This window comes from Ochotona curzoniae, unplaced genomic scaffold, assembly GCF_017591425.1.
Source record: "Ochotona curzoniae isolate NIBS_2020 unplaced genomic scaffold, NIBS_Ocur_1.0 contig_2699, whole genome shotgun sequence".
Classification (NCBI taxonomy): domain Eukaryota; kingdom Metazoa; phylum Chordata; class Mammalia; order Lagomorpha; family Ochotonidae; genus Ochotona; species Ochotona curzoniae.
Window position 1 is genome coordinate 6,967,009 of NW_024465561.1, and position 27,371 is coordinate 6,994,379.

At 49.4% G+C, this 27,371-nt stretch overlaps 1 protein-coding gene across 1 annotated transcript in view; it reads left to right on the forward strand.

The window, feature by feature from the left end:
- Nucleotides 1–26,978, forward strand: part of RHPN2 (rhophilin Rho GTPase binding protein 2) — a 47,736-nt gene extending 20,758 nt beyond the window's left edge. The window contains exons 4-15 of the mRNA XM_040976672.1: nt 1,795–1,870; nt 7,609–7,686; nt 8,076–8,200; nt 9,918–10,084; nt 13,174–13,361; nt 13,753–13,909; nt 15,441–15,560; nt 16,697–16,891; nt 19,917–19,993; nt 21,600–21,746; nt 22,134–22,289; nt 25,844–26,978. Of these exons, the coding sequence (XP_040832606.1) occupies nt 1,795–1,870; nt 7,609–7,686; nt 8,076–8,200; nt 9,918–10,084; nt 13,174–13,361; nt 13,753–13,909; nt 15,441–15,560; nt 16,697–16,891; nt 19,917–19,993; nt 21,600–21,746; nt 22,134–22,289; nt 25,844–26,104 (1,747 nt within the window). The 3' untranslated portion in view covers nt 26,105–26,978. The remainder of the gene's footprint in view (nt 1–1,794; nt 1,871–7,608; nt 7,687–8,075; nt 8,201–9,917; nt 10,085–13,173; nt 13,362–13,752; nt 13,910–15,440; nt 15,561–16,696; nt 16,892–19,916; nt 19,994–21,599; nt 21,747–22,133; nt 22,290–25,843) is intronic.
- Nucleotides 26,979–27,371: the final 393 nt, after the last annotated feature.

The following is a 27,371-nucleotide window of genomic DNA, read 5'->3' on the forward strand; positions in this document are numbered from 1 at the left end:
GTCCCAAGGCTTTGGGCTGTCCTCGACTGCTTTCCCAGACCACAAACAGGGAGCTGGATGGGAAGTGGAGCTGCCGGGATTAGAACCAGTGCCCATATGGGATCCCAGAGTGTTCAAGGTGAGGACTTTAGCCGCTAGGCCACGCCACCGGTCCCAAAAGTTTATTTTTTTAAAGATCTATTTATTTATTCATTTTTTAAAGATTTATTTTTATTGGAAAGGCGGATATACAGGGAGGAGAGACAGAGAGGAAGATCTTCCGTCCGATGATTCACTCCCCAAGTGAGCACAACGGCCGATGCTATGCCAATCTGAAGCCAGGAGCCTCTTCCGGGTCTCCCACGTGGGTGCAGGGTCCCAAAGCCTTGGGCCGTCCTTGACTGCTTTCCTGGGCCACAGGCAGGGAGCTGGATGGGAAGTGGGGCTGCCGGGACTAGAACCAGTGCCCATATGGGATCCCGGGCGTGCAAGGCGAGGACCTTTAACCACTGTGCCACCGCGCTGGGCCCTAAGATCTATTTATTTTTATTGGAAAGGCAGATTAACAGAGAGAAGGAGAGACAGAGAGGAAAGAAAGATCTTCCATCTACTGGTTCACTCCCGAAATGACTACAGCAGCTGAAGCTGAGCCAATCTGAAGCCAGGAGCAAGGAAATGCTTCTGGGTCTTCCACAGCTTTGGGCTATCCTCTTCTGCTTTGCCAGGCTACAAGCAGGGAGCTGGATGGGAACTGGAGCAGCTGGGACATGAACAAGTGCCCTTTTGGCATGTCAACATTTGCCAGCAGAGGATTAGCCTGTTGAGCTATCGTAGTGGCCCTGTGCAAACACTTCTGTAAGCTAGGCAGTAAAGGAATCTCCTGTGTGGAACAGAAAGCCTGGTTGCCCAGACTAACATGTTAGGGCCATGCTGGGGCTGACATGCCCTGGGGTGGGTACTCTGGACACTACCCTTCTTCGAGGACAGCTGGACACTGGGGCTTGGATGAGCAAGACCTGGCCCACCCTCATTTCCTTGCAGCTGGGGCTGCTTTTAAAGCCCAGCGGTACCACCTGGGCAGTTTCGGCTCACAGCTGCATTGTCCTGCATTCCTGGGCTTCTCTCTGGGCTGGGCTTAAGCAGCCCAAGGTGGTGTCCGGTTACAGGTCAGGGGGCTAAGCCCCTATTTGCAAAACACAGCTTAAGCCCCAGTCCCTTCTTGCTGGCCCTGCCTCTAGGAATACAGAGGCTGCTCTCCCTGGGTGACCTTTCATCTCTAGGGGAGAGGAGGTGGAGGTAAAGCCACAGTCAGGGTCTGTTCCTAAGCTGAGAGCCAGGTGCACACAGGTGTCAGGTGTAGCCTGTGTTTGCCCCGTGCAGGTGACAGGATCCTGCACTTATGAACAAAGGGACAACAGGAGGGCTGCTGGAGAGGGGGAGGAGAAAAGTAAGGGCTGGGGACTGATGAAGGAGGCTCAGTGGGAGGTGGTAGTCCAGGTAGGTTAGCAGGTGCAGACCTTGTTGCTTGGTTGCTTGAGTGGTTCTCAGCTCGGTTGCTGTAAGCAGAGGCAATGCTGAATGATATGTTAGGATCAAGGCGGGGAGGGCCTCCTGTGCTGCAACATCCAGAGGTCGTAAGGGAGGCAGGATTCCTTTTGGAACAGAGGGAGGGACGGGGCCAGAGTCAGCTTGATGAAGCTGCCGGGCAGGCGTGTGTTGGATCGGCATGAGGGAGAGGGGTGAGGCCCTGAGTGGTTGGGATGGGGCTGCCGTGTGGCTGGGCTGGGATGTTCACGGCTGCTGTGCCCCTTTCAGGGAGGCGTTTACCATCCCGCTGATTCCTCTTGGCCTGAAGGAAACCAAAGATGTTGACTTTTCCGTGGCCCTCAAGGTAAATCTCAAAGCAGTGTGTGCCAGAGGTGGTGTTGAAGATGGAAACGGGAGAATTGTGTGTCTGTTTGCAGTGAACTTGGTGTCCATGGGGCCAGTCAGCCCTCTTTGGCTGGCTGCTCGGGGAGCCTGGGTGATTGCTCTTGTCATCGCGGACCATCCAGAGCTGCTGGGTGGCTGGAGAGGGAGGATCAGAATCCCAGCCTGAGAGCCTGTGGCCAAGCAAATCTATGGTAGACGTGCTCCTGAACTTACTAACCATCTTATGTTAGTATCTTCCTTCTTAAATTGTGTAACCAACTCAGGCTGCGGTTTTGAAAGAATAGTTAGAATTTTTTTTCCCCCAGCATCTTATTATAAAAATGTTCCAAATTTAGGGAAAAATGGAAAGAATTTTTGCAGAGTCTTTTGCTAACATTTTGCTGTTATTGCGTTTGTTACATCTCTGTACATTCCTGATGCATTTCAAGGGTAAATTAGATGTCCATTCATTGCTTTTAAATACTTAAATAACCAGAGTTTCTGGTTTGTGCTCCCTCTCCCGTATCTAATTCCGAAGTATGTGGGCTCCTCTATTTTTAAAGATTTGTGTATCTATTTCAGCAGCAGAATGAGAAAGACAGAGAATCTTCTGTCAGCTAATTTACTCCCCCAGGTGATTGTAACATCCGGGGCTAGGCCAGGTCATAGTCAGGAACTTGCAGGTCTGTTGAGGTCTGCCACGTGGGTGCAGCGACCCAAGCACCTGGGCCTTCCTCTGCTGCTTTCCCAGGTGCATTAGCAGGGAGCTGCAATGGAAATGAAGCAGCTGGGATTTGAACTGGCTGGAGCATCACAGGCTGACCCACAGCCCTGGTTTCTGGTTCGGCTGACCAGGCCCGGATGCTGGAGATGCTGCAGCCGCACCATTGGGGAACATGGGTCAGCGGGTGGGAGGAGTGAGGAGGCTCATGGGAGAAGCTGGGACAGAACTGATCCTTGTGAAAGCAGTTGGTCAGACTGTGAAGCGTTTACACCTGACTTCCATTCAGTCATCTGACACGAGGCTGTCTTGACCACTAGAAAGTCAGATCTACAGAGAGAAGGAGAGACAGAGTGAAAGATCTTCCATCTGCTGGTTCACTCCCCAAGTGGCCACAACGGCCGCAGCTGAGCCAATCCGAAGCCAGGATCCCCTTCCTGGTCTCCCACATGGGTGCAGGATCCAAAGGTGTTGGGCCATCTTCTATTGCTTTCCCAGCCACAAGCAGGAAGCTGGAAGGGAAGCAGAGTAGCTGGGATATGAACTGGTTAAAAGACATGATCCAAATTTTTCTCAGAAAATCCAAGTTTGGCTTTCTTTTAATTTTGATGAGTAGAGCTTTACTTACTTTCTCTAAATGGGAACACCCTGGTAGAACATTCAGGAAGGACGGTGACACGTAGATCCCTCCCCTCTGTAACCTGCTCAGTGTCCTCTTTGCAGACCCCTGTCCCCTCCCCTGCTGTGGTTTGGACACGATTCATCACCTAAGGGGTCACGTGCTAGAGGCTTGGTCCCAGTGTGGTGGTGTTAGCTGGTAGGAGCCTTTAAGGGGTGGGGTTTGGCTAAGCCCTTGGGGGTCTGGGAAGGGAAGGGGAGGCAGTTCTCCTGAGGGGTGGTATGTTTCTGTGATCCCACTGGCCCTCAAATGCACCCCTGCCAGGAGGCCATTGTCTGGGAGGTCCTCACCAGAGCCTAGCCTGTGCCCTTGAACCTGCGAAACTCTGAACCAAGCAAGCTTTGTCTTTACCCAGCCTCAGGTAATTCCTTAGAGCAGTAGAAGCTCAACCCACACACCCTTCCAGGAAGCCTGCCTGATGATGCCTTGAGTCCTGGACATGAGTCCATTTCACAGTTCAACTCCCTGAGGCCGTGGCACAGCCAGTGACCTGTCCATGGTTCCAGAGCCGGTCCATGGCACAGAGGGATCTTAAGTAGCTTCCCTGTTGGTACACACTGGCTGTTGTCTTTTCTCTGGCTCTCACGTCTGAATGAGTCCATTTCTGATGCGTAGCTGGCCCTGTCCTGTAGCCGCTTCTCACCATTCCATCCCAGTGCATTTTCACACAAGGAGAGCAAGCTGCCTTTGTGACTGACATTCTAGGCAGTTTTGGCTTTTGTCCCGTGGTTTTGCTACGTTTCCTCTGACACGGTACTTTTGGGTTTTGGTAGAAGTCTCTTATGGCTGCATGTCTGTACCTTCGCAGCCACCTTTCGCTCTGTGGTACATTTCCACACAGTAAGCTTTAGGAAGGTGGGACCAAGCCTGTCTTTTTCAACAACGATTTCATGAGTCAATGTAAAAAGGAAATATTTATATTCTTCAGTAAAGCTCAGTAGTTGTCTGTGTAATTACTTTTCTGCCTAAGAATATTCTAGTTCTGTTGCATTGTGAATGTGATGATTCTCTTGTATTTTTCTACCTGATTATTGCTTGTGTGAGGAAGGAAGCTCGCTGACTCTTTCCATGACTGCGCTTTGTGTATCAGCTTTTTGGCTGCTTTGTTAAGTTTAATAATGTTTCAGTGGACTTCTTTGGGTTTGTAAACACATGGTGATTTTGCCACAAAAAATATATATATTATTCCTTTTTGGCCTTCTTGCTGTTACTTTTGCTAATTTGTTGGCTGGTGATCTTTCAGAATTATGCTAAATAATAGTGATGGTAGAATCCTCATTTTTTATTCTAAGTGTATTTCACATAAACTATTATGTTTTAAGCAACTGGAAACACAACCTGACTTTTATGGGGTAAACATATAGCTTCTCTTACTTTGTTTAAATGTAATTTCTTACTTTGACAGTGTAAATTCCCTCCTTTTGAGGAAAAAAAAATTGCCAAATTCTATTTAAAGCAGAAGTCTGGTCGCCTTAAAGGGTGTTAAGACGTGTGAGAGAGGCTGGCACCCAGGACTCTGACCCTCACCTGAGCCTCAACTAACCATTGATGAAAACAATAGCAATTTAAAGCCATTTCCAAGTCCACAAATGGCTGTTACGTTCATAGAGGAGCTGATTCTTGTTATTATTGCTTTAAGACGTCAAGGAAATCTGTGGTAGCATTATAAAAACATGAGGAAACGTGTGTTGAACATGGCCAGGTCAGACAGCAGAAGGAACTTGAGAACCAGTGAGCTATTGGCTGGAGGTAAATGCTTAAGGGGATCGCCAGAGGCGTGAGCCAGGATGGCCACTGGGAGGTTATCCTGAGTTGGAAAAACTGGGAAACCGCCTACGTGTCTTCTAACAGGTGAGAGCAGTATAAACTCTCAGTACGCAATAGCCAGCCGGGCTACGTGATCAGTGTATTTATTGAATACTTGCACTATATGCTCATTACCTTGGAGGATTATAGGACCATTAAAAGTTGGTTGTGTTCTAAGAATGTTATAGCATATGAAAATGTCTGATACACTGCCAGATTTAATAAAAACACCGAAGTTGTTAAGTCTAGGCTGAACTCTTGTTAACTAGGATGTGGGTGTGTATCTGTCTGTACAAGCAAAAGGTGTTTCATGACACACAGCATGTGAAGAGGATGGTTGCAGGTCCTTGGGGAAACATAACTGAACAATCCATCTTTTTTTTTGTTGTTGTTAAGATTTATTCATTTTATTGGAAAGGCAGATGTACAGAGAGTAGGAGAGACAGAGAGGAAGATCTTCCATCTGTCCGATGATTCATTCCGCAAGTGACTGGTGTGCGCCAATCATCGGAAGCCAGGAGCCAGGAACTTGTTTCTGGGTCTCCCACATGGATGCAAGGTCCCAAGGCTTCAGGGCATCCTCGATTGCTTTCCCAGACCACAAGCAGGGAGCTGGATGGGAAGTGGAGCTGCCGGGATTAGAACCCGTGCCCATATGGGATCCTGGTACATTCAAGGCAAGGACCTTAACCATTACGGTATTGCACCAGGCCCAGAACAATCCATCTTGTCAACCTTATTATAGCCAGTGAGAGCTGACACTAACAGAAGATGTTATGTAAACACGTTCAAAATCATTCCTGAAGGGCCAGCATGATAGCCTAGTGGCTAAATCCTTGCCTTGTGTGCACCAGCATCCCGTAGGGTGCTGGGTTGTAATCTTGCCTGCTCCACTTCCCATCCAGCTCCCTGCTTGTGGCCTGGGAAAGCAGTAGTGGATGGCCCAAAGTTATAGGACCTTGCAACCGCATGGGAGACCCGGAAGAAGATCCTGGCTCCTGGCTTCAGATCAGCTCAGCTGTGGCCATTGTGGCCACTTGGGGAGTGAACCAGCAGATGGAAGATCTTTCTTTGTGTCTGTGTGTAAATCTACCTTTCCAATAAAATAAGCAAATCTTTAAAAAAAAAAAAAAATCCTGAGGCCCCTCATCCTATTCTTACTATTTTATCCTGTAATACTTGTCCTCTTTTTTTGAAAAAATGATTGGTTTAATTTTGTTTGAAAGGCAGAGTTACAGAGTTTTCTTCCTTCCACTGGTTCACTGTCTTAAGTGACCACAATGGCCAGAACTGGGCTGGTCCAAAGTCAGGAGTCCAGAGGCACCTCTGGGTCTCCCACACGGATACAGGGCGCCCGATGACTCGAACCATTCCTAGTTGCCTTTCCCGGCTCATTAGCAGGGAGCTTGATCGGAAGTGGAGGAACAGGGACTCCAACCAGTGCCCATGTGGGGTGCCAGCTCCATAGGTGGAAGCCTAACTTACTATACCACAGTACCAGCTCCTGCTTGTCATCTTCTAAACTGAGGATCTTTAACTTGAGAAGTGCGCCAAACTCGAATTTTCTGAGCACTGACAAGATGCCACAAGTGAGAAATTACATACCATGAAGCTTTGCTTAATGCACAAAATTATTAAACGTAATATATAGTTTCTGTGTAGGAGGGGCCTTTCGACATGATTGTGGAGAGATGGGCTTTTGCCAAGACTTTTATTACTTTTAGATTTATTTATTTATTTTATTAATTGGAAAGTCAGATTTACAGAGAGAAGAGACAGAGATCTTCCATCTGCTGGTTCACTCCCCAAGTGGCCACAGTGGCCAGAACTGAGCTGATCTGAAGCTAGGAGCCAGGATCTTCTTCCGGGTCTCCCACGCGGGTGCAAGGTCCCAAGGCTTTGGGCTGTCCTTGACTGCTTTCCCAGGCCACAAGCAGGGAGCTGAAAGGAAAGAGGGGCCATCGGGATTAGAATTGGGATCTCAGCACATGCAAGGCGAGGATTTAGCCACTAGATTACCATGCTGGGCCTTGGCATAGTGTTTTAAGACCACGTTTGGGATGCTCAAGGTCAACTCTGATTCCAGTTCCAGCCTCATGAGAACCTACACCCTGGGAGGCAGCAGGTGGTGGCTCAGGTGATTGGGTCTCTACCCCCCACATGGGAGATTCAGATCCAGTTCCTGACTCCCAGCTTCAGCCTGGCCCAGTCTTCCAGTGATGCTGACCAGGGCTGCGTGATGCATCATGTTAGAGCAACACTTCTAAATAAGAAACACCTTTAATGTTTTCTTTTTGCTGGAGCAACAAATGTCACGTTTGTCAGTCTAAATAGGCAAAATTAAGAAAATGAACCATCCCCCCCTCAGGGCAGCACTGGAGTAAACAGTCTTTGCCGGGTCCCCCCCCCATCCTTTTGTTGTTGTTGTTGTTGTTCTTATGCTTTGAATCTGCCATCTAGTTCTTAGGGCTTTGGATCTTGTCTCACAGTGCTTTCTCTCATTTTCTCAAAGGATTTTATCCTAGAACACTACAGTGAAGACAGCTATCTGTATGAAGATGAGATCGCAGATCTGATGGATCTGAGACAAGTATGTTTTTGTATGTAGCAGGTGAGGAGTTGGGGGCAGAAGAATGGCTGCCTGTCTCACTCCTCCCTGGCGGCAAGCTTGGGGTCACACGTGCCTGAGGATGGTTGGTGATGATGGGGAGGGGCTGTGAAACTCACCCCTTTTTATCTGCTGTGGGAGAAAACCACGTAACAATGGAGACCTACTCACCTGTGCATGTAGAGCCAGGTTCCGGGAATCCTGCCTTCATCCCAACCCTTTCCTCCACTCCCAGAATGTATGCCCCCCATCCCTGTCCTTGGGCCCACACAACCCAGAAATAGCCAGAGGGTTCTAGCTGCCCGTGGGTGCCGTGGGCCGGTACGCTCCCTCCCGGTGCCTCTGTTCACCCCACTCCGTGGATCTTCCAGGCTTGCCGAAGGCCCAGCCGTGATGAGGCTGGGGTGGAGCTGCTCCTGACTTACTTCATCCAACTGGGATTTGTGGAAGCTCGGTTCTTCCCGCCCACCCGCCAGATGGGGCTCCTGTTTACCTGGTAGGTACCTGAGACTTGCGTGGGTGCTTGCCCACAGCAACCACGGGGGGTGGGGTGGGGTTCTGCATTGCAACACCCCCTGACTTTCCTGACTTTCCCACTTAAATCTGTGGAGCAGCAGCTAGAGAAGGGCTCAGGAAATGGTATTTATTTATGAAGGAGACTCAGGGTGGAAGGCTCCCACAGAGCGTGGCCGGAGCCAGGGAGAGAGGGGGTGTTTCTCCCTGCTTGTGGTGATGGTTGCAGAAAACATCTGGAATCTGGACGCTTTTGTGCCAGTGGGATAGGCTGGGTGGTGTGAGTACGAGGCAGGTTCTGTCCCGCATGACAGGGGCAGCAAACAGAATTAGGCCAGATGTTACAAAGCGAGGATGAACACCTGATTTCTTCTAGAACACGAGGAATTTCCAAGCTGAGTGTGGTCCCGGTGCCACAGAGGTGCCAGGCCTGAGTGGAAGGCCGGGGAGCACACCTGTCCAGACATAGGAAGAAGCTCCCACAGGAACTTGAAAATGAGTCGTGTGACTTTAAAACTTCAGGAAGGCTTACAGAGGTGGAGTGGGGAGGCGGCATGGCTAAGCGTCACCTGGGAGAAATCATGTGTGTATTTTCAATAGATGCCATTGCTAGGCCAGTTTTGGGTGCACAGAAAATTTGGGTGGAAACGGTAGAGTTTCCACATATCCTGGCCGCATAGGCACTTCCAACCCCATCTGCCCTGACGGAGCCGTCTCTTACAGATCATAAACTTGGGTGTCAGGTCACAATCACAGTGCCTATAAGGGAAAAAAAAAACACACCTGGACTTCAGACTTTGCACCAACACAGACCTGAAAAGATTGATTTGTTTATTAGAAATGCAGAATTAGAGGGAAAGAGAGACAGACAGAACTGAACTTCCATCTGCTGGCTCGCTTCCCACGTGGTTACAACAGGTTCAGCAGAAGATTGAAACTCCGTCCATGTCCTCCACGGGGGTGGCAGGGCCCCAGGTACTTGGGTCAAGTGCTGCCTGCTGCCTTCCCAGGTACATTAATTAGCAGGGAGTTGGATCAGAAGTGGAACGGCCATAACTTGCACTGGCGTGGCCTGAAGTGGCTTAATTCACCACACCACATCACAGGCCCCTAAACATACTTTTCCATCCCATTTCCCAAGAAGGTTTTGAAGGATCCCCGTCTACTGTTTTGTTTGACAAATGTGGGATAATTCGTGTGCAGTGTTGTCCTCTGGAGCTTAGCAGTTTCAGCACCCTCAGTGTCCTCTGGCTCTGCCACTTCCTCCCTCCCTCCCTCCCTCCCCTCTTCCTCTTGACAACCACTGATGTTTTGACTCTTCCCCGGTTTTGCCTTTTCCAGAATGTCACATAGTTGGATTTATACAGTAGGTAGCCCGAGTCACGTGTTGGAGTTACTCCACGGTTTGCCGGCTCATTTCTTGTTAGTACTGTGTGATCTGTTTTTGTCCAGATGTATCACTGTGTGTTTCCCTGTCACCTGCTAAAGGATGTGCTGATCCCGTGTGTGTGTGTGTGTGTGTGTGTGTGTGTGTGTGTGTGTGTGTGTGTGTGTGATGGGCAGGGGCAGGGTCTTTACTCAGTGGGCTTCTCACCCTGCTTGGAACCGAAAGCCTCGTTGCATGTGCATCTTTGGATTTCATGCAGGAAATGGGTTTTAGAAAGGCGCCAGTGTTTTCACAAAGCCTGTCTTGCAAACAGGTACGACTCCCTCACCGGGGTTCCTGTCAGCCAGCAGAACCTGCTGTTGGAGAAGGCCAGCATCTTGTTCAACATGGGAGCGCTCTACACTCAGATCGGGACGCGCTGTGATCGGCAGACACAGGCTGGACTGGAGAGCGCCGTGGACGCCTTCCAGAGAGCTGCAGGTGTGTTGCTGCCAGGTCCCCTGGACAGTGCCCTAGCCCTGCTGGGCAGCTCCAGAGAACCCCAGCTGCAGGGAGAGTGTGAGTCATTTCCTGGGACCCTCAAGAGCCTCACTGAGCCAGACTGATTTTCAGCACTGGGGTGGTGTCCCCCATTACAGCCTTACTCTGTGTGTGTGTGTGTGTGTGGCCTGGGTCCCGTATACAGAGAGGCCTGTGGGCCACAGCCTTTCCAGGTGAGTGGAATGTCCACTGTGCTAAATTGCAGAGGAATTCTCCCCAAGTGGTGGACATGCTGGTGCTATCTCTGCTAGTGGCAAGGCAGACTACGGAGACGGGGAAGGACAGAGTGAAAGATCTTCCATCTTTGCTGGCTCACATGCCCAAAGGTCACAATGACTTGGGGTGAACCAGGCTGAAGTCAGGAGCCTAGAACTCCATCTGGGCCACCCACATGTTTTATAGGGCACAGATATTTGGGACATCTTTTACTGCTTTTCCAGGTGCATAAGCAGGGTACTGGATCAGAAGGAGAACAACGGGGACTTAAAAACCAGAGCTCCCGTATGGCGTTGTGGGTATGGCAGGTGGTGGCGCAGTGCCAGCCTTCTTCCTTTGCTGGGTGCACCTGATCAGGGCGTGTTACTGTCCGTGCCTTCCCGTCGGATGCTTGTCCAGCACGCTCCTCCTAGCCTCAGCTGGCTGCTCCTGCTTCTCTTTCACGCGATGCAGACAGGAGGAGGCCTAGTAGCTGTGTCATCTTCTTGGACTTCCAGATGCTTTCCCCACATTAATCTCTTTTTCCTTGGCAAACATCCATTTTAGAAAGGAAGGAAAAAGCAGCTTGGCCCCCCTCCGGGGGCAAACTCATTGTGGGGTGCAGGGTAGGGGGACCAGAGCTACAGCACAGTAAACACCGTGGCCTGAGCCCCGCTAAGTGAGCCCCACAACCTGTTGCCTTCTGTGCTGTGCCTTGTTGCTGTGTTTTGGGGGTAGAATTACTGCCCAAGAGCCTCACGTGGAACCTTCTGGAACTTTACTTTGTGTGAATCTGTGTTCAATTTCTTGTGTTAGGTGATAGTTCTGGAGCTGGCATTTAGCCTAGTGGCCAAGATGCTCATGCTCCGTTGCCAAGCGCCTGGCTGCACTTCCTGGCTGCTGCTCCGCTCCAGCCTCCCACCGGTGCAGACCCAGGAAGGAGTACTGGCAGCTCAAGTCACTGAGTTCTCCGGGAGGATGCGGTGGATCCTGTTCCTGGCTCTGCCCCTGGCTCTGTCCTGAGGGCTTCGTTTCTGTCTGTCTGTCTCGCTACCTTGGGATGCTGTGTGGCATTTCTTTCAGTTGGAGCCCTTTTTCTGGACTTTGCTTTCTTTCCAGAGGATCTTAAGCACACCTTTGTGGTTTTTTTTTTTTTTTAAGATTTATCTATTTTTTTTTATTGGAAAGTCAGATATATAGAGAGGAGGAGAGACAGAGAGGAAGATCTTCCGCCTGATGATTCACTCCCCAAGTGAGCGCAATGGCTGGATGCTATGCCGATCCGAAGCCAGGATCCAGGAACTTCTTCCGGGTCTCCCACGCGGGTGCAGGGTCCCAAAGCTTTGGGCCGTCCTCGACTATCTTCCCAGGCCACAGGCAGGGAGCTGGATGGGAAGCGGGGCTGCTGGGATTAGAACAGGAGCCTGTATGGGATCTCGGGCGTGCAAGGCAAGGAGTTTAACCACTAGGCTATCACGCCGGGCCCAAGTACACCTTTTGTCTCTAAGATGATGGAGGCAACAGACAGTGAGGTCTAAGATGAGCTGGGAGAGTCTGGGGGAACGCTGAGGGGAATGAGCAGCCTTCTCTGGGGCCACAAAACCTGAGGAACCAGCTGGGTGGGAATTAGCCTGCAGATTGTTTCAGCTCCACACTGTCAGTGCAGTGAATTTCCTAAGGCCAGGGAAAGGCAGCCGAGGGCCACAGCTTGAACATTTCCACTGGAGAGGGCTGGATCCTCCCGGCTTTCCAGAGAGCAGTTCCTGATTGGCCCAGTGTCCGTGTGAGCCTCTTGGTGTTTTCCTCCGTTGAATCAATGTCTGGTGGTAGGTGAAATCTCTTATCTTTATCCCAGATGAGGCAGGAATAGAAGGAAGCAGACTGGTTTCCTTGCTTGTTACAGGGTTATTACATAGGAGAATCCAGTTTTCTTTTATTGTGGTGAAATAGCACTTGAAAAAATTAGCACGTGACTATTACTAATTTTAAAGATTGATTTATTCGAAAGTCAGAGTTGCAGAGAAAAAGGAGAGATCTGCTAGCTCACTCGCCCAGCTGGCTGCAATGGACAGAAGCTGGGAGCAAGAAGCTTCCTCTGAATGTCCCACATGGATGCGGGGGGTTGGGAGTAGGCATCTTCCATTGTTTTCTCAAGCCCACTAGCAGGAAGCTGCATCAGAAGTGGAACAGCTGGGATTTAAGACAGTGCCCATATGGGATACCGCTGCTGCAGGCAGCAGCTTAACGCACTGTGCCACAGTGCTGGCCCCAGCTCAATTTTTTTTAAGTGTACATACCTCAGTGACAATAAGGACATTCATGTTGTGATACAACCGTCCGTCTGTCTCCAGGATAATACAAACTCTATTCTTAGTAAACAGTAAGCCCCTGTTTCCCCTTTTCCCCGGCTCCTGCTCCCATCCAGTCTACTTTCTGTCTCTGTGAATTTACTGTTCCAGGTATCCTATTGAGGTAGAATCATACGATATGTGTCGTCGTATGATTGGCTTATTTTAACAAACATAATGAGCTCCTTCACGGTTTTGCATATGTTAAACTTTCTTTCTCAGACAGAAAAATACTCCATTGTGTGACCCGCTCATTCACCTGTCGAGGGACTTTTGGGTTTTTTCCACCCTGTGGGTCCTGTGACTAAGGCTGCAGTGAACATTGCTGAGTCCCTGCCTGCAGTTCTTAGAGTTCATTCATAGAAGTGGGCTTGTTGAGAACGTTTGGAGAATGGTCTGGGACACTAGCGGTATGTCTTCGCTTCTCTCCAGAAGTATGGTTAAGTAATAATCCCCAGTCTAATAAACATAATGTTGCAACTTTAGGAGTCTTAAACAACCTGAAAGAGACGTTCACGCATACGCCGAGTTATGACATGAGCCCCGCCATGCTCAGCGTGCTGGTCAAAATGATGCTTGCGCAGGCCCAGGAGTGCGTGTTTGAGAAGATCAGTCTGGCTGGCATCCGGAATGAGTTCTTCGCGCTGGTCAAGGTGGCTCAGGAGGCAGCCAAGGTGAGACTCCCTGGCTTGGCAGCTCCTGGAGCTGGGCAGGATACGCTGGGGTTGCAGGTGCTCTGCAAGCAGGAGGCACCTCCCTGGCTGCTGCTCACCCATGACCTGGGCAGTGTGCCTGCCCCAGCTGGGGCTGCTGCCGCCCTGCGTGTTCTTGGCGGCCGTCAGTATTCCTGATACGGATCCTTGCTTCCGACTGCAGTTCAGCCTAAGATCAGTGTGATGGTGGTTGTCTCAGTCCTTTGCTGGCACTGTTACTGACAGCATGCGGAGTTGCTTGGAACTGTTCCCAGGCACAGGCTGCTGGGTAGAAGAAATGGTCCTCACCTGAGTTGGGTTTGTGAGGGGCCCTGTGCCAGGCTCCCCCTCCCCAGCATCCCTTCTGTTTCAGGTGGGAGAGGTCTACCAGCAGCTGCACACGGCCATGAGCCAGGCACCTGTGAAAGAGAACATCCCCTACTCCTGGGCCAGCGTGGCCCGAGTGAAGGCTCACCACTACGGGGCCCTGGCCCACTACTTCTCTGCCACCCTCCTCATCGACCACCAGCGTAAGGCTTGGGAGCTTGCGGCAGCGGGGTTGGTTAGGTTGGGATTCTGGCTGGACTGAATGGGAGTGGCCTGGCTGTCCTGGTGGGGCTCATTGCATGGGGGCAGAGGCTGGGAGTGACACGCTGACTAGGGCAGCTGCCACACAGGCCAGGATGAGATGAGGATTTAATGAGGGAAGGGTGGTGGTAATTCTCTACCAGGGATTAGACAGGTAACTTTTCATTTGAAATCTGGAAACTAAGGGGATCCCCAAAACTCAGGAATCAAGGTCAATGGCATTTTAAAGTAATATTTTACAAGAGTTAAAACTAATGCATAAAATCTGTGTTCATAAAGAATTTCAAAGACAAGAAATGTTACTAATCTGTTCGTTAGAGCGCAAGGCAAAATGAAATTTTGATGTTCACAGAATTTTTTTTCCTTGCAATAATTTTGATATATTTTAAATCGCATTAAAATCTTGTTTGCGGAGTTTTTGGCATCAGTTGAATGCTTGATACTGAGCCCAGTGACTCATTGACCCTGCCCAGGTCTAGGGATTGGATGGGATTTGGGGTGGTTATGCTAATTAGCGCAGTCCCAGAGTAGTTAAAAGGTTCTGGAGCCACATGGCTTCCATTCAAAGCTGTGTGACCTTGGCTAGGTTGTGTAGCTGTTCTGTGCTCCAGTTTTGCCATCTGCACAGTGGGACCTCTAGGAGAAGCTGCCCCGCAGCAGGACGGTAGCTGTGTGCAAAGCTACACAGTGCCTGAGGTTGGCTGTCTCAGAGTGAGCGCTATGTCATCTTGCAGGGAGGGCAAGACGCAGGCCTCCAAAAAGCTTGTGCAAAAATGCACCTTCCAAAGGACACGCTGTGTGGGTCCCAAGGGTTTTTTTTTTTTTTTGGGGGGGGGGTTTATTTTTTGCACCAAAATAAACATCTTGAATTGAACCTTCCATGAACTCTGGATTTTCTTCCATTGCGAACAAATCGGGAGTGTAGTATCTTGATGACTGCTGTGAGACACAAATGAGGCAGCAGTTGGTCCCGTGGCATAGTCATGGGTGGTTTCTCAGAGGTAGTGACATTCACTGTGGACTTGGCCAGCTGAGTATATTGGGAAAGGACAGCTAAGAGCAAATGTGGGGTCTGAGTGAGAGGACAGAAGCCGGGGCCATTGGGTTGTGGATTGGTGAGGTTGCAAAGCGGACTGTGCACCAGGAGGGCTGGGGAGAAGTGCTGTTCTCATTGTGGCCAGGACAGAGGCAGGGCTGTCTGAGGCGTTCTGTGTACTGGGAGACTTGGAGGAAGTTGTGTGTGGAGTCAGGACCCGCTCCTGAGCCCCTGGGGTATGGCCAGCCCTGAGTGAGCAAAGGCTGAGACCCTGATTGCTGACCAGAAAGAAAGTACAATATGGTGACTGTGTCGTGAAAATGAGACCACAGGAACCTGGAGGTGTGGCCGACAAAGCGGACACTAAGTGGATCTCTGGCGCCATCTTCAGAGGCCACGGTCATGAGAGGGGATTTAACCCATGGCTTTCATTGCAGTGAAGCCTGGCACAGACATGGACCACCAGGAGAAGTGCCTGTCCCAGCTCTACCACCACATGCCAGAGGGGCTGACGCCCTTGGCCACACTGAAAAACGACCAGCAGCGCCGACAGCTCGGTAGGTGCCCCACTTTATGCCAGCTCGTGCTGCTCATGGACAGCCCTGATCTCCTGGCATAGCAGGGCTTCCAGAGCCATGTTCTTGGGGTGCTCTGAGAGTGCCAGGCCTCCCAGTGGTTCACTAGTGGCCTCTGCTGTCCTCATGTGGGAGGACACGGTGCCACTGCTTTGTCACCAGGAACACTTAAGGACTGGTGATAAATTATCCTGGTGTGGTCCCTACTGTGTTTCAGTGTCCTTCCTTATGCAAACCCAGCTTCCTCCAGCCCCTTCACCTGCCCACCCACGTGGATTCCCTGTGTCTGTGTCTGCATCTCCATTCCCTTAGGTGCATAATCCAGAAACCTTAGACTCTTCCCTGGTCTGTCTTAGCCCCACTCACCCCACCTGGAAGGCGTACACCAAGTCCAACCCATGGGTGCTCCCTGGGGACGGGTGTGCTACAGTCCTCTTCCTGCAGCTGATGGAGTAGCCATGCAGCAGGCCCCGCTCATAACTGGCCTTCCTGTTTCCCTCTCCTTTCAGAGTCTGACTGCTCTCTGCTCACTCCCTCCCGGTCTCCCTTCTCACAGAGTCCTGATCCCACACTGATGAGCTCAGACATGACCTGCCTTCTCCCCACTCCGTCTGACCTCGTTCCCTATCCCATCGCCTTCCAGCCACATTCCTCCTCGTCCTTTGGACTCCAAAGCCTGCTGCTGCTGCTGCAGGACGCTGACCCTCGCTGCCGCTCCTTTCAGAAATGCTCTTCTGTCGCTTCCCTTCAACTGCTCCTGTACTTCCTCCAGCGCAAAAGGCTTCCCTGCTCCCCATCACAGACAAGCTACTCCCATTGCCACAGCCTTCTCCTGCCTCCATAGCCTCACCTGGTCCCCCGAGGTATCTGCTTGTCAGCCCCTAGCGTGCAAATCTCCATCAGGAGGGGCACCTTTTGGTGCATCAATATCCCCTGGGGCATATGGCAGGTAGCTGATGATGACCATTCTGTGGCCACTAGGAAGCATATGGCACATGCATTTCCGGGCCAGTCCTGGAGAAAGCAGAAGGTCCCCCTCCTTGAGCTGACCCCTCATGCCCTTGCACAGTGCCCGATCCACTCACACCATGACCCGGGTGGTGGTTTTCCATCTGCAGGAAAGTCACACCTGCTCAAAGCCATCACCCTCCACGAGGAATCGGTGAGAGAGGCCAGCCTGTGCAAGAAGCTGCGCAACATCGAGGTGCTGCAGGAAGTGCTGTCGGTGGCACACCAGCGCTCCCGGCTCAAGTACGCCCAGTACCAAGAGGACGATGACCTCCTGACCCTCGTCGACGCTCCTGACATTATTTGTGAGTGACCCAGGCTGGTTGCTGTGGTGTGGGTACCTGTGTTGGGTGCAGCGTATGCCCCACGTGAGACGCAGGGGTGTGCTTAGCTGGACCCCGACTGCATCTGCTGCATGTATGTTGGGCCCTGGGAGGGCCATACTGGGACCTGGGTGCTGTGCCCACCCTGGAGTTTTCTCTTCCAATTCCCAACATTGGAGGTTTTCATCTTCATTGACATGCTGCAGCATCTGATCACTTCCTGCCCTCACTCCTCCTCTAGGCACCTGCCTTCCTACAGCTGTCCTCATCTGCTTGCCTGCACCCAAGCTCCTTCTGGGAAGCCCTTTGCTGACTGTTCTTGAGCAGTTCCATCCAGCACCCTAGTATTTTCTAGGGAGTTACTCTCTCCAGTGTGCTCGCTGCAGATCCCTCTCTATGGGATCTCATGGCGTGGTGGGGTTCAGCCATTGCTGAGTCAGGAGCCCCCTGATGTCCTTGCCTAAGTCCCGCAGCCCGGACGTGTCCCACTGCCTTCTGGGAAGCTGCCTTTGACCTCTCACTTCCTACTTTGAAAGCAAAGGTGTCACAATTCCCTCTCCTGCACTTGTTCTTCGTCCCCTTTGCTCCCTCTTTGGTCACCACCTCTTCTAATCATGTCCCAGGCTGCATGTGCTGTTGGGTGTGAGGTGAGAGTCAGGGATGCAGTGGTGAACTGGGCAGTGTGTGCTGTCCTGGGGGAGGTGGTAGCCACTGCAGCCGGGGGACTTTCCCCAAAAAGGTGGCTTTGCAGTGAGGCATGACTAAGGTTTTTCCAGAAATTAGGGAGGGGAAGGAGAGAGGACTGCTCAGTCAAGGGAACCCCCTGTGTGCAAAGCCCCCTGAAGATGTAGTTTGAAAACTGAATTCAAACTCCATTTCTCAAATGGAGCACTCACTGCACAGTGATCTTCAGACACAAGTTGTGTGGGGTTTTTCCCCACACACCAGCTAGCATGTGAGTCTGCAGTGGGCACCAGATGGCAGCCATCCTCTAGTCTGACTCAGAGCTGGCACTGGGCAGCTGGAGACAGCTTCAGATTCGTCTGGCTGGGGGCTCGGTTCCCCTGACTGAGCATCCCAGCCCCACCCTGCATGGCCTCTGCTTCTTTGCTCGGGACCGATGGGCTGTGAATTGGAGATTCCCACAGTCCCCTCTCTGAGTTTGATTCGTTTGCTGGAGCAGTTCACAGGACTCCAGGAAACACATTTGGCAGACTGTAGTCGTGAATCTTGCACAGGATACAGAGGAAGAGGTGTGTAAGGCGTGGTGTGGGGAGCCGTGTTGGGGGCTTCCAGGCCTACCGCCATCGCTCCTGCCCCTGTGTGCTACGCTCCAGAAGGTCTCTGAACCCTGACCTTTGGCGTTCTGATGGAGATTTCGCTGCACAAGCACAACTGAAGCACGGACAACCGTGCAGAATTGTGATGAGAGAGAAGGGGGCTGGGCTAATGCTGCACTCAGCATGGGTTTACCCAGTTGGCCTGTCTGTCCAGACTCTCCTTGGCCTCTCATTGGTACTGCTGCTGCCTCCTCCCAGGTATAGGGCAGAACCTTCTGGAAGAACGAGGAGGGTCTTAATGACCTTCTCTTGGCAAAGCTTGATTAGAGCATCTTTCTGGCTGGCACCCAACAAAAAAGGTGGGGGCAAGTTAACAGGTTCTGTGACTGTCTTCAGGGAAGGGAAACCCTAGGTTCTATGACCTGCATTGGGGGAAATTCTTAGCTAGGAACTGGACAAAACCCTCTCTTACTTACTTCCTCTCGCCTGCTTGCTACCCCTTTGTGTCCATCTTTGGTGTCCCATCCTGGAAGATTTTCAGGGAACAGCTTAGAGATAGCCCTGCTCTAGCTAGAATCCCAGATGTTAGCCATTTGATGTTGGCATTGTTAGCCAAACATTTGGGATCTGCTGGGTGCCTCAGTTGGCACAATCTGTGTACAGAATTTCCCCATGCTGAGGGAGGTCCTGGTATTTCCTCAGCTAACCAGATGAAGGCTTAGGGGGATCCAGGATCCTGCCTCAGATGACCACGTGGGTAGGTAGCAACAGGAATGGTGTTCACTAATACAGAGTTGGGTGACATGCATAGTTCCAGCAGCAGATGAGCACCTATCTGGACCCAGCCTGTGTTTGGTGGCTTGTTAAACACACAAAGCATTGTCTTGCGGGTAGAAGGCTGTGATGGTCTTGGTGGTACTGCTGATCCTCCCTTTACTTGCCTTGTGCACTGCTATTCCCATACAGTCAGCCAGCTCTGGGACCCTGTGTGAGTCAGCAACGGCCTTCAGGTTAGAGTGAGCCGCAACTTGCAGGGGAGACGCTATGGAGAATCTACACTACTGTTGGATATGACTTCACAAACCCAGTACTCACTGTGAGGCCTTATATATCAGAGGTGACTATTACACACAGGGAAGCACCTTGTGCCCCAGGCCTACGTGCACCCAGGGGCAATACCTTCCTTAACAGTCATGCCCAGGAGGGTTTTGTGAGGGCTAAAGGAAATTGATTGGAATATCAGAAAGCTTCTCTGACATATGGAGAAGGTGTCTGGTCAACACTCCTGTGTTCCAGCCTCAGGACAAGTTGTGGCTCATTCCCAGGTGGCAGGTAGCATTCGTGCCTGCCAGGGGTTGAACACTGCTCCATCCTCTGTACTAGATCTGTCTAGAACCAAGGGTGGGGAACCTCTGTCTGGCCAGGGGCCACTTGAATGGTAATGAGATTCCATGTGTGCCACACTCAATTTCCAACTTAAAAACAAGCCACCTGGTGTAGATGTGTTGAATCTCAGGTTCCTCCTGTGGATTCCTGAGCAGAACCAGAAGGCAGGCTGCCCCGGGCCAGATGCTCCCACCCCAAGGCTGGACTAAGAAGGACAGGTGACACAGAAAGTCCTGATTCCTTGTCCCAGTACAGAGCTGACTAGAGACCTGAGCTTTCCAGGCTCGCTGTCAGTCACAGAAACATTTATCCTTCGGCTCTTGGTCTGTTTTTTTTTGTAGCTAAGACCCAGCAAGAGGTTGAAGTCATATTGCCCCAGTTCTCCAAGGTGACAGTGACAGACTTCTTTCAAAAGCTGGTATGTTGGATGCTTACTTTATGAATGGCCTTAGGGGAAAACTCTAAAAAGTTTGGAGAAAGTTGCTTCAGTCAATGTGGGCTGCTTTCACCAAGAATATGTGTGCGAGGTAGTTCATGAGCAGCAGTCATTCATTGGCCAGAGTTCTGGAGCCCGGGGAGCCCCAGGTCGAGGCGCTGACAGGTTTCGCATTTGCAGAGGGCCTGCCTTGTGGCTCCCCGATATACCTTCTCCTCATGTGGTAGAAGCAGATGAGCTACTAGAAGCCTCTCTTCTTTGTTTTCATCTCTTTTTGGGGTTAAGTTTATTTATAAAAAACAAGTAGATTTCACATGTTTTGCAATGCAGATTTAAAAGCATTGGGGTTCTTCTCTTTCTTCTCCCCCTCCTCCATCCTTTTTTCCCTTCCCATTACTATTTTTCCCCAAATTATTACAATGGCATATTCATTCAATTTAGCGGAACATGTTTAACTTTCCAATATATAAAGGTATTATGACATAGTAAGTAGGAAAAAAAAGGCATAAAATAAAAGTGGAAATTCTACTGTAATTCAGGACTATAGACATAGGCTGTCCACAAGTTAATTTTTAGTATGATTAATAATCTTAGAGATTCCTTTGTGTGTGTGCTCAGTGTATATTAGTCGTTGCAAATCAGAGAAAGCAAATTTATTTTTTGGAGACTGGCTTATTTCACTAAGCGTATTTGTTTCCAGCTGGATCCATTTTTTGCAAAAAATAAGATTTCATTGTTTTTTATGGCTAAGTAGTATTCCGTGTGTGTGTGTGTGTTTCTCCAATCATCAGTTGATAGACTACTGGGTTGGTTACATATCTTAGTTATTGTGAATTGTCCTGCTATAAACGTGGGGTTATAGTAACCCGCTCATATGCAGATCTCATTTCATTTGGATTGTTTCCCACGAGTGGGATGGCTGCTGGGGCATATGGTAAATCTGTTTTCAGGTTTCTGGGAAATCTGCATAACTGTTTTCAATGGTTGCCCTGGTTGACATTCCCACCAGTAGTTGATCAGGGTACCTTTTCCTTGCACCCTCACTAGCACTTACTGTTTTAGCTTTCTGCATGATAATCATTTTCACTGACTGTGCTTTATATTTGCATTTGGGAGTTTCTTTTCTAAAAAGTCATGCCTCTCATGCATGAGGGTGAACCCTCATCACCTCCAAAGAATCTCTGGTTTCAGCAGAAGCATTTTGGAGGGGACACATTCAGACATCCTCCCCAGGCCCTGGCTCACGGATCGTGTCCAGAACACATACTGCAGGACTGCCTGCTGCCGCTGTGTTGAGGTGCCCAGGATTGGGCCTGCCTGTCCCCTGTGGCAGAGCTAGGGAGGGCAATTAGGAGTGCAGGCATAGTCTTCCCGGCACACATCAAAAGCAATTGATGTCTATAGAATGTCTTCGAGAGCGTGGTGGTTAAAGTTGTTGTATGGCTGTTGTGCGTGTGTTAACCCACATGCTGTCATCATTCCCTGAACAAGGCCATGAGGCCCTCAGAGACACCAGGCAGAGGTCCCTTAGCGTTCACTTGTCTGCTTCACCTGCAAATCCTGCAGCTCATAATGCTGTCTTCCTCAGGGGCCCCTGTCCGTGTTTTCAGCCAACAAGAGGTGGACGCCTCCTCGAAGCATTCGCTTCACCCCAGAAGAAGGGGACCTGGGATTCACCTTGAGAGGGAATGCCCCTGTTCAGGTCCACTTCCTGGATCCCCAGTGCTCTGCTGCGGTAAGTGGGCACCTTTGTATGTTGGGCCACGTGTGTTCACTGGCAGCTTTGCAGAGTTGGGCTGGGAGATAAAAAGGAAGCAGCCCAATCCATGTATATATATATATGTGTGTGTGTGTGTGTGTGTGTGTGTGTGTGTGAGTGTCGCTGGGAGGAAGGTGGTTCAATTTGGGGTTCATCTGTGTTAGAGGCCTGGCTTTATGCAAAAGGACTCATAGATGCTATGTCCAAACAAATAAAGGGTTACGTTTTGGCGCCGTTGAAGCAAATTTATGCAAACTCCCACTGTACTCATGAGTTTACTTTCTCTGTTGTTCTGCTTTTTAAATAAAGAAAAATGAATAAATAAAAATAAATAATGATTTTTTTTCTTGTGGTGGGGGATAGCTGGCAGGAGCCAAGGAAGGAGACTATATCGTTTCCATTCAAGCCGTGGATTGTAAGTGGCTGACCGTGAGCGAGGTTATGAAGCTGCTGAAGGGCTTTGGCGAGGAAGAGATTGAGATGAAGGTTGTGAGCATGCTGGACTCCATGTCATCCATGGTGAGTGCTGGGGAAGCCCTCACCCTGGCAGTGAATGCTGGTACAGACTGAGACCATGTCAGTTCACCCGCCGAGGGCTGTGCCCTCTGCACACAGGATGTGGGACGCAAGACTAAACTCAAGCTTGTCGTCACTGAAATGCGCTCCCTAGGAGTCACAGACATGACCAGAGAACGTCTCTTTTTGTAACCCTGGAGGCAAAATGCTTAGTTGATTGATCTGTTTTTCTGGTTGGATTTTGTTTCATTACCAAAGTGTCCCCCTCTGTATCCCACAACTGTTTCCTGTGAGATCTTTGCAGGTATTTGATCCTCTGCAAGTTCATGTGCCCAGCGGCATCCTTTACTCTTTCCAGCATGGGAGGAATCAGGCTGTAGGTTCTGCACTTCTGCACTTTGCCATCCTTAGATATCATCTGTGCTGTTCCCTAGGCACTGCCCTGTATAACGACATTCGTGTTGATTCATTCAGCAAATATTGATTGGGCATCAGCTGTGTGCCAGACACCCTTGGGCTTTGGAGTTCCAACCTGGACTAGCCAGTTGAAATCCCTGCCCCCAGTGAAGCTGATGCTAAATCAACAAAGAAATAGAGGTGCTTTTTGACAGGTACACAAGGAAAGAATGTGATGGAGGAGGATGCCTGCGGCTGAGGGGGCGTGGGATGGGGAGGAAGGCTCTGAGATAGGAGTGGTGAGAAAGAAGGGAGCCTATCGAACAGGGAGAAGGGCAATTGTGAGACACAGGGACCCTGGGACAGGACAGTTTCTGGAGAAGTTAAAAGGAGGGCTTCCAGGGAGGGGAGGGCAGGCAATGTGTCGTTAGCAGTGCTGGGCTGTGGAGGCCATCGAGCTGTGTAAGAAGGGAGCTGGCGTCTGGTTCTTCTGTCTGGAGGCTGGCTGTGGTGGTTGCCCAGCCTGGTGCTGTTGATGGCTGAGACTAGGAATGGCAGAGAGAAGTGGATGCACCCGAGGTGCCACTAGGAGGTAGAGCTGACAACAATTTACATAAAAAGATGGTCAACAGGGAGAGCCTGCTCCAGTGCTTGGCTTCAACCTCTGCATTTATTCATAATTGGGCAGGGAAAGCCCGTGTTGGAGCGAAGAGGGAAGAAGAGGGAAGAAGGGGAAGGAGAGATCCAACCAGGGTTGTGCTCTGGGCATTTCTGATGCTGTGGCCACTCTGGTGTCACTGTGGAATAGGCAGTGGGGCGTTCAGATCTTCAGGGCGAGAAGAGAGAGTCGTCAGCATAGAGATGATACTGAAACCTGGATGAAGTAGAATCACCTATGAAGCAGCAAATGATAAAACCCAAGTTTCCTCAGATGTCCTACCTGAACCCACATACATAATCCTTTCCAAGTTTGTAGGGCATGTTGTGATGGGGCAAGTTTCAGTTAAGGAAGAATAGAATTCTAGAGGTGGATGGTGGTAGTGGCTACACAACAGTATCAGTGTGCCTAACACCATGGAACTGTGCACTGAAAATAGCTAAATTGGCTTCATGCATTTTGCCACAATTGTTTTACAAATAGGGGGAAGTTAATATCTTCCTCAAGGATTCTGTGTTGTCTTTAAAGAGAATGAGCTTGATCTGTACCACACTGATGTGGGCTGATATCCAATGCTAAGCAGAGAAAGCAGAGAGCAGATCGTGTGTAGTTTTTTTTTGTTTTGTTTTTTGTTTCTTAGTATTGCTTTTTTATGACACATGGAGCTTTTTTATGACACTAGCATTGTGACACAGTGGGTCAAGCTGCCACCTGGAATAATGGCATTCCATGAGTGCCAGTTTGAGTCTCTGCTGCTCCACTTCTTTTATATATTTTTCTTTATTGTTATTTTATTTTGATCTTTACATTGTTGATTATAATGCAAAGGGTCAAGGGCTACAGGAAAGTAGGTAAGATCATTGTTTCCACATTCTCTTTTGTGCTTCCTGTACCTGGGGGGAGGGGAGAGATAAAGGGAGAAGCCACACTCAGCCTCCCAACCATCCCAGGGTCCCCGATGCTCTGAGGGTCCTCCTACTCAGGTAGTTTCGATAGTTCAACAGTTCTGAGTTGCTGCCAGCCTTGCCATTCCAAGCACAATAAAATCTCTTCAGAATCCACTGTCTGACATAGTCCACCATAGAGTTTCCGTTTGCCCAGATTTTTGCTGCCAAGACTTGGCTGGGGTAGTTGATTGATTTGTTCTGTCCTCTGTCATGGTACCAGATGTCCTCTGCAGGTTCCAATGTACTGCCATATCCTCCATGTCTACTGCTCTGTCTGAGCCACTGAAGAGGCCCAGCCCTGACACATGCACTCCATGGTCAGACCATGGATCTTGCAATTCTCTTCATGGCTGGGGTTCTGAGTCCAGCAGTTCAGTTTCGGGGGGTCTCCAAAGAGGCTTTGTCTGAGATGATCCCAGATCTTATTCTTGTATGTGTTTGCCAGTACAGGATCTGGCACAGTCTGTCGCCCCAATCATCTTATGCACATGATGGTGGTTGTAATTGCTGGGTCAGTTCTGCCTCCAGCCCTGTCTTCTACACAAACCAGTAGGTGTTGGAGCCCAGCCCAATCCTGCCCACCACACACATTTGCCCTCATGGAAACCAGTGGGAGCTGCAGCCTAGTCGGTTGCTGCTTCATTTCTGACCCAGCTCTCTGCTAAGGCATCTGGGAAAACAAGGGAAGATGGTCCAAGTACTTGGACCCCTGCACCCACATGGGAGACCTGGATGGAGTTCCTGGCTCCTGTCTGGCCCAGCCCTATCCATTGTAGTCACTGAGGAGTGAAACAGCAGATGAATGATTGAAAAATTTTTTTCACTCTGCCTTTTAAATTTTTTTTTTAAGATTTATTTTTATTGGTAAATCAGATTTACAGAGAAGGAGAGAAAATCTTCCATACACTGGTTCACTCCCTAAGCAGCCACAACAGCCGGAGCTCTGCCGATCCAAAGCCAGGAGCCAGGAGCCACTTCAGATCTCCTATGCGGGTGCAGGGTCCCAAAGCTTTGGGCCATCCTCTGATACTTTCCCAGGCCACAAACAGGGAATTGAATTGGAAGTGGGGCTGCTGGTACACAAATTGGCAGCTAGATAGGATCGTGGTCCATGCAAGGTGAGGACTTTAGCCACTAGGGCTACCGTACCGGGCCCCCTTTAAATAAATTTTAGGAATAAAAAATGAAGAACAACAGTCAAGTGTACTTACATTCTTGTATATGCGCATTACTTTAGAAACACAGCCCTTAGGTCAGAGGAAGGGCCTGGAAACCAAGGTACTGTTCACTGTGTTTCATTACTGTGTGGAAACATACTTTGAAATGTTCATGGAAACTGGAATTAAAAGTTTTATTTTCCTGCAGAAATGGCTTGAGGCATGCATAGTTTTCTCCTGAGAAGCATCCTTCACGACAGTTCTTAAGGCCTGTCTCTTACGGGATTTCAACTTTTTTTTGCACTGAAACAAATGTACCTTTGAAATCCATTTCTTGTAAACTTTCTGAAGTCCCAGCGTGCATCTCTAATACCCTCTTTGTTCCTTTTCTCCACGCAGCACAATAAGTGTGCCACGTACTCCGTGGGAATGCAGAAGACTTACTCCATGATCTGCTTAGCCATCGATGACGATGATAAAACTGACAAAAGCAAGAAAATCTCAAAAAAGCTTTCCTTTTTGAGTTGGGGCACCAACAAGAACAGACAGAAGTCAGCCAGTACCCTGTGCCTCCCGTCCGTTGGGGTGGCCAGGCCTCAGATCAAGAAGAAGCTTCCCACTCCCTTCAGCCTCCTCAGCTCCGACAGCTTTCTCTACTAACGGGAGGAAAGCAAATGGCAGACGCAAAGTGTTTCCAAGCGCTGACTCGGCCCTCATCTGTGCCAGGATGGAAAATATCAACAAGAGTCTCATTTTCTGTGCCAGCTTGCACTTGATGTGTTTTTATGAAGGAAGGCAACAAGAAACCTCTGGAAATTTCTGGAAAACAAACCTATCGGAGGAATATCACTGTATTGCCACAGTTTATTTATTACATGTTGTAAATAGAATAATGTTGACATTAGGCTGTTTTTAACGGTTTGCAGTAGTAACTGTAGTCCCTGCTAGTTAAATTGGAGTTACGTATGTTAGTGCTGTTTTAGTTTCCAGGTTTGGGTAACGGCTGTTCCCAATCCTAGAATTCAGATGATCCCTGACTGAAGGTAGGCCAAAAGGCTCTAACCACAGCCTAAATTAGTGTTACAAAGAGCTGTTCCAACCAGCTGCTTCTTAAAGGGACTTCATTAACCTGATTACTTCTACATAATATGAATGCTTTTACCAGATAGTCAAGTGCCAAATTTGTCTTGACTGGTTCAGTTTTGGAACAGGTTTTCTCCTACAGTTTGACGTCCTTCAGGAGTTGCTAACACAGTGGCAGTGTTAGGTGAAGATGCTGTCTACAAGGTAGATTACTATACTGTTTGATACTCAAAACATTTCTTTTGTTTAAAGCAGAAAATACTAAATTATATATTTTAAGAGTTTGGTATAAAAAGTACTTTTGCTTTTTCTAAGATGTAAATGATTCAAGTTTATAGTTCTCTTTGACCTTTAGAAATCAAATTTTTACGCACTGCTTTCTCTTGCTTACGGTGGATGATACTGTGACTCTTTGAGTCCCTGTTGACATAGTGCAAGTTACATAGGGTAAAGAAAAACAAAACAAAACGAGCATTGAAATCTAAACCTGAGAATTAACAAGGGTTTAAGTATTTTCTGTTGTGCAATATTTTAAGGGAAACAACTGCCTTTGGGCAAATGTGGTCATAGCTCCTGGGTTAAGTCTGAGTAAATAAACACATTGATTTATCTGAGCTTATCTTTTTGACTTTTATTTCACTTTGTCTCCTCATTTCAAATCCCTTCTACCTTGATGCACACAATGTATTTGTGTCTTTAAAAAAAATCACTAACATTTTATAAAGCAAATGAGCTTTGGAGTTAAATTTTTGAAGGAGCAGTGGATGCCTAGCCCACAGCGCCCCTCAGTGGATGCAGCTGGCTCTGTCATTTTCTAATGCTTCCTCCTGTTGTTGGGCCATAT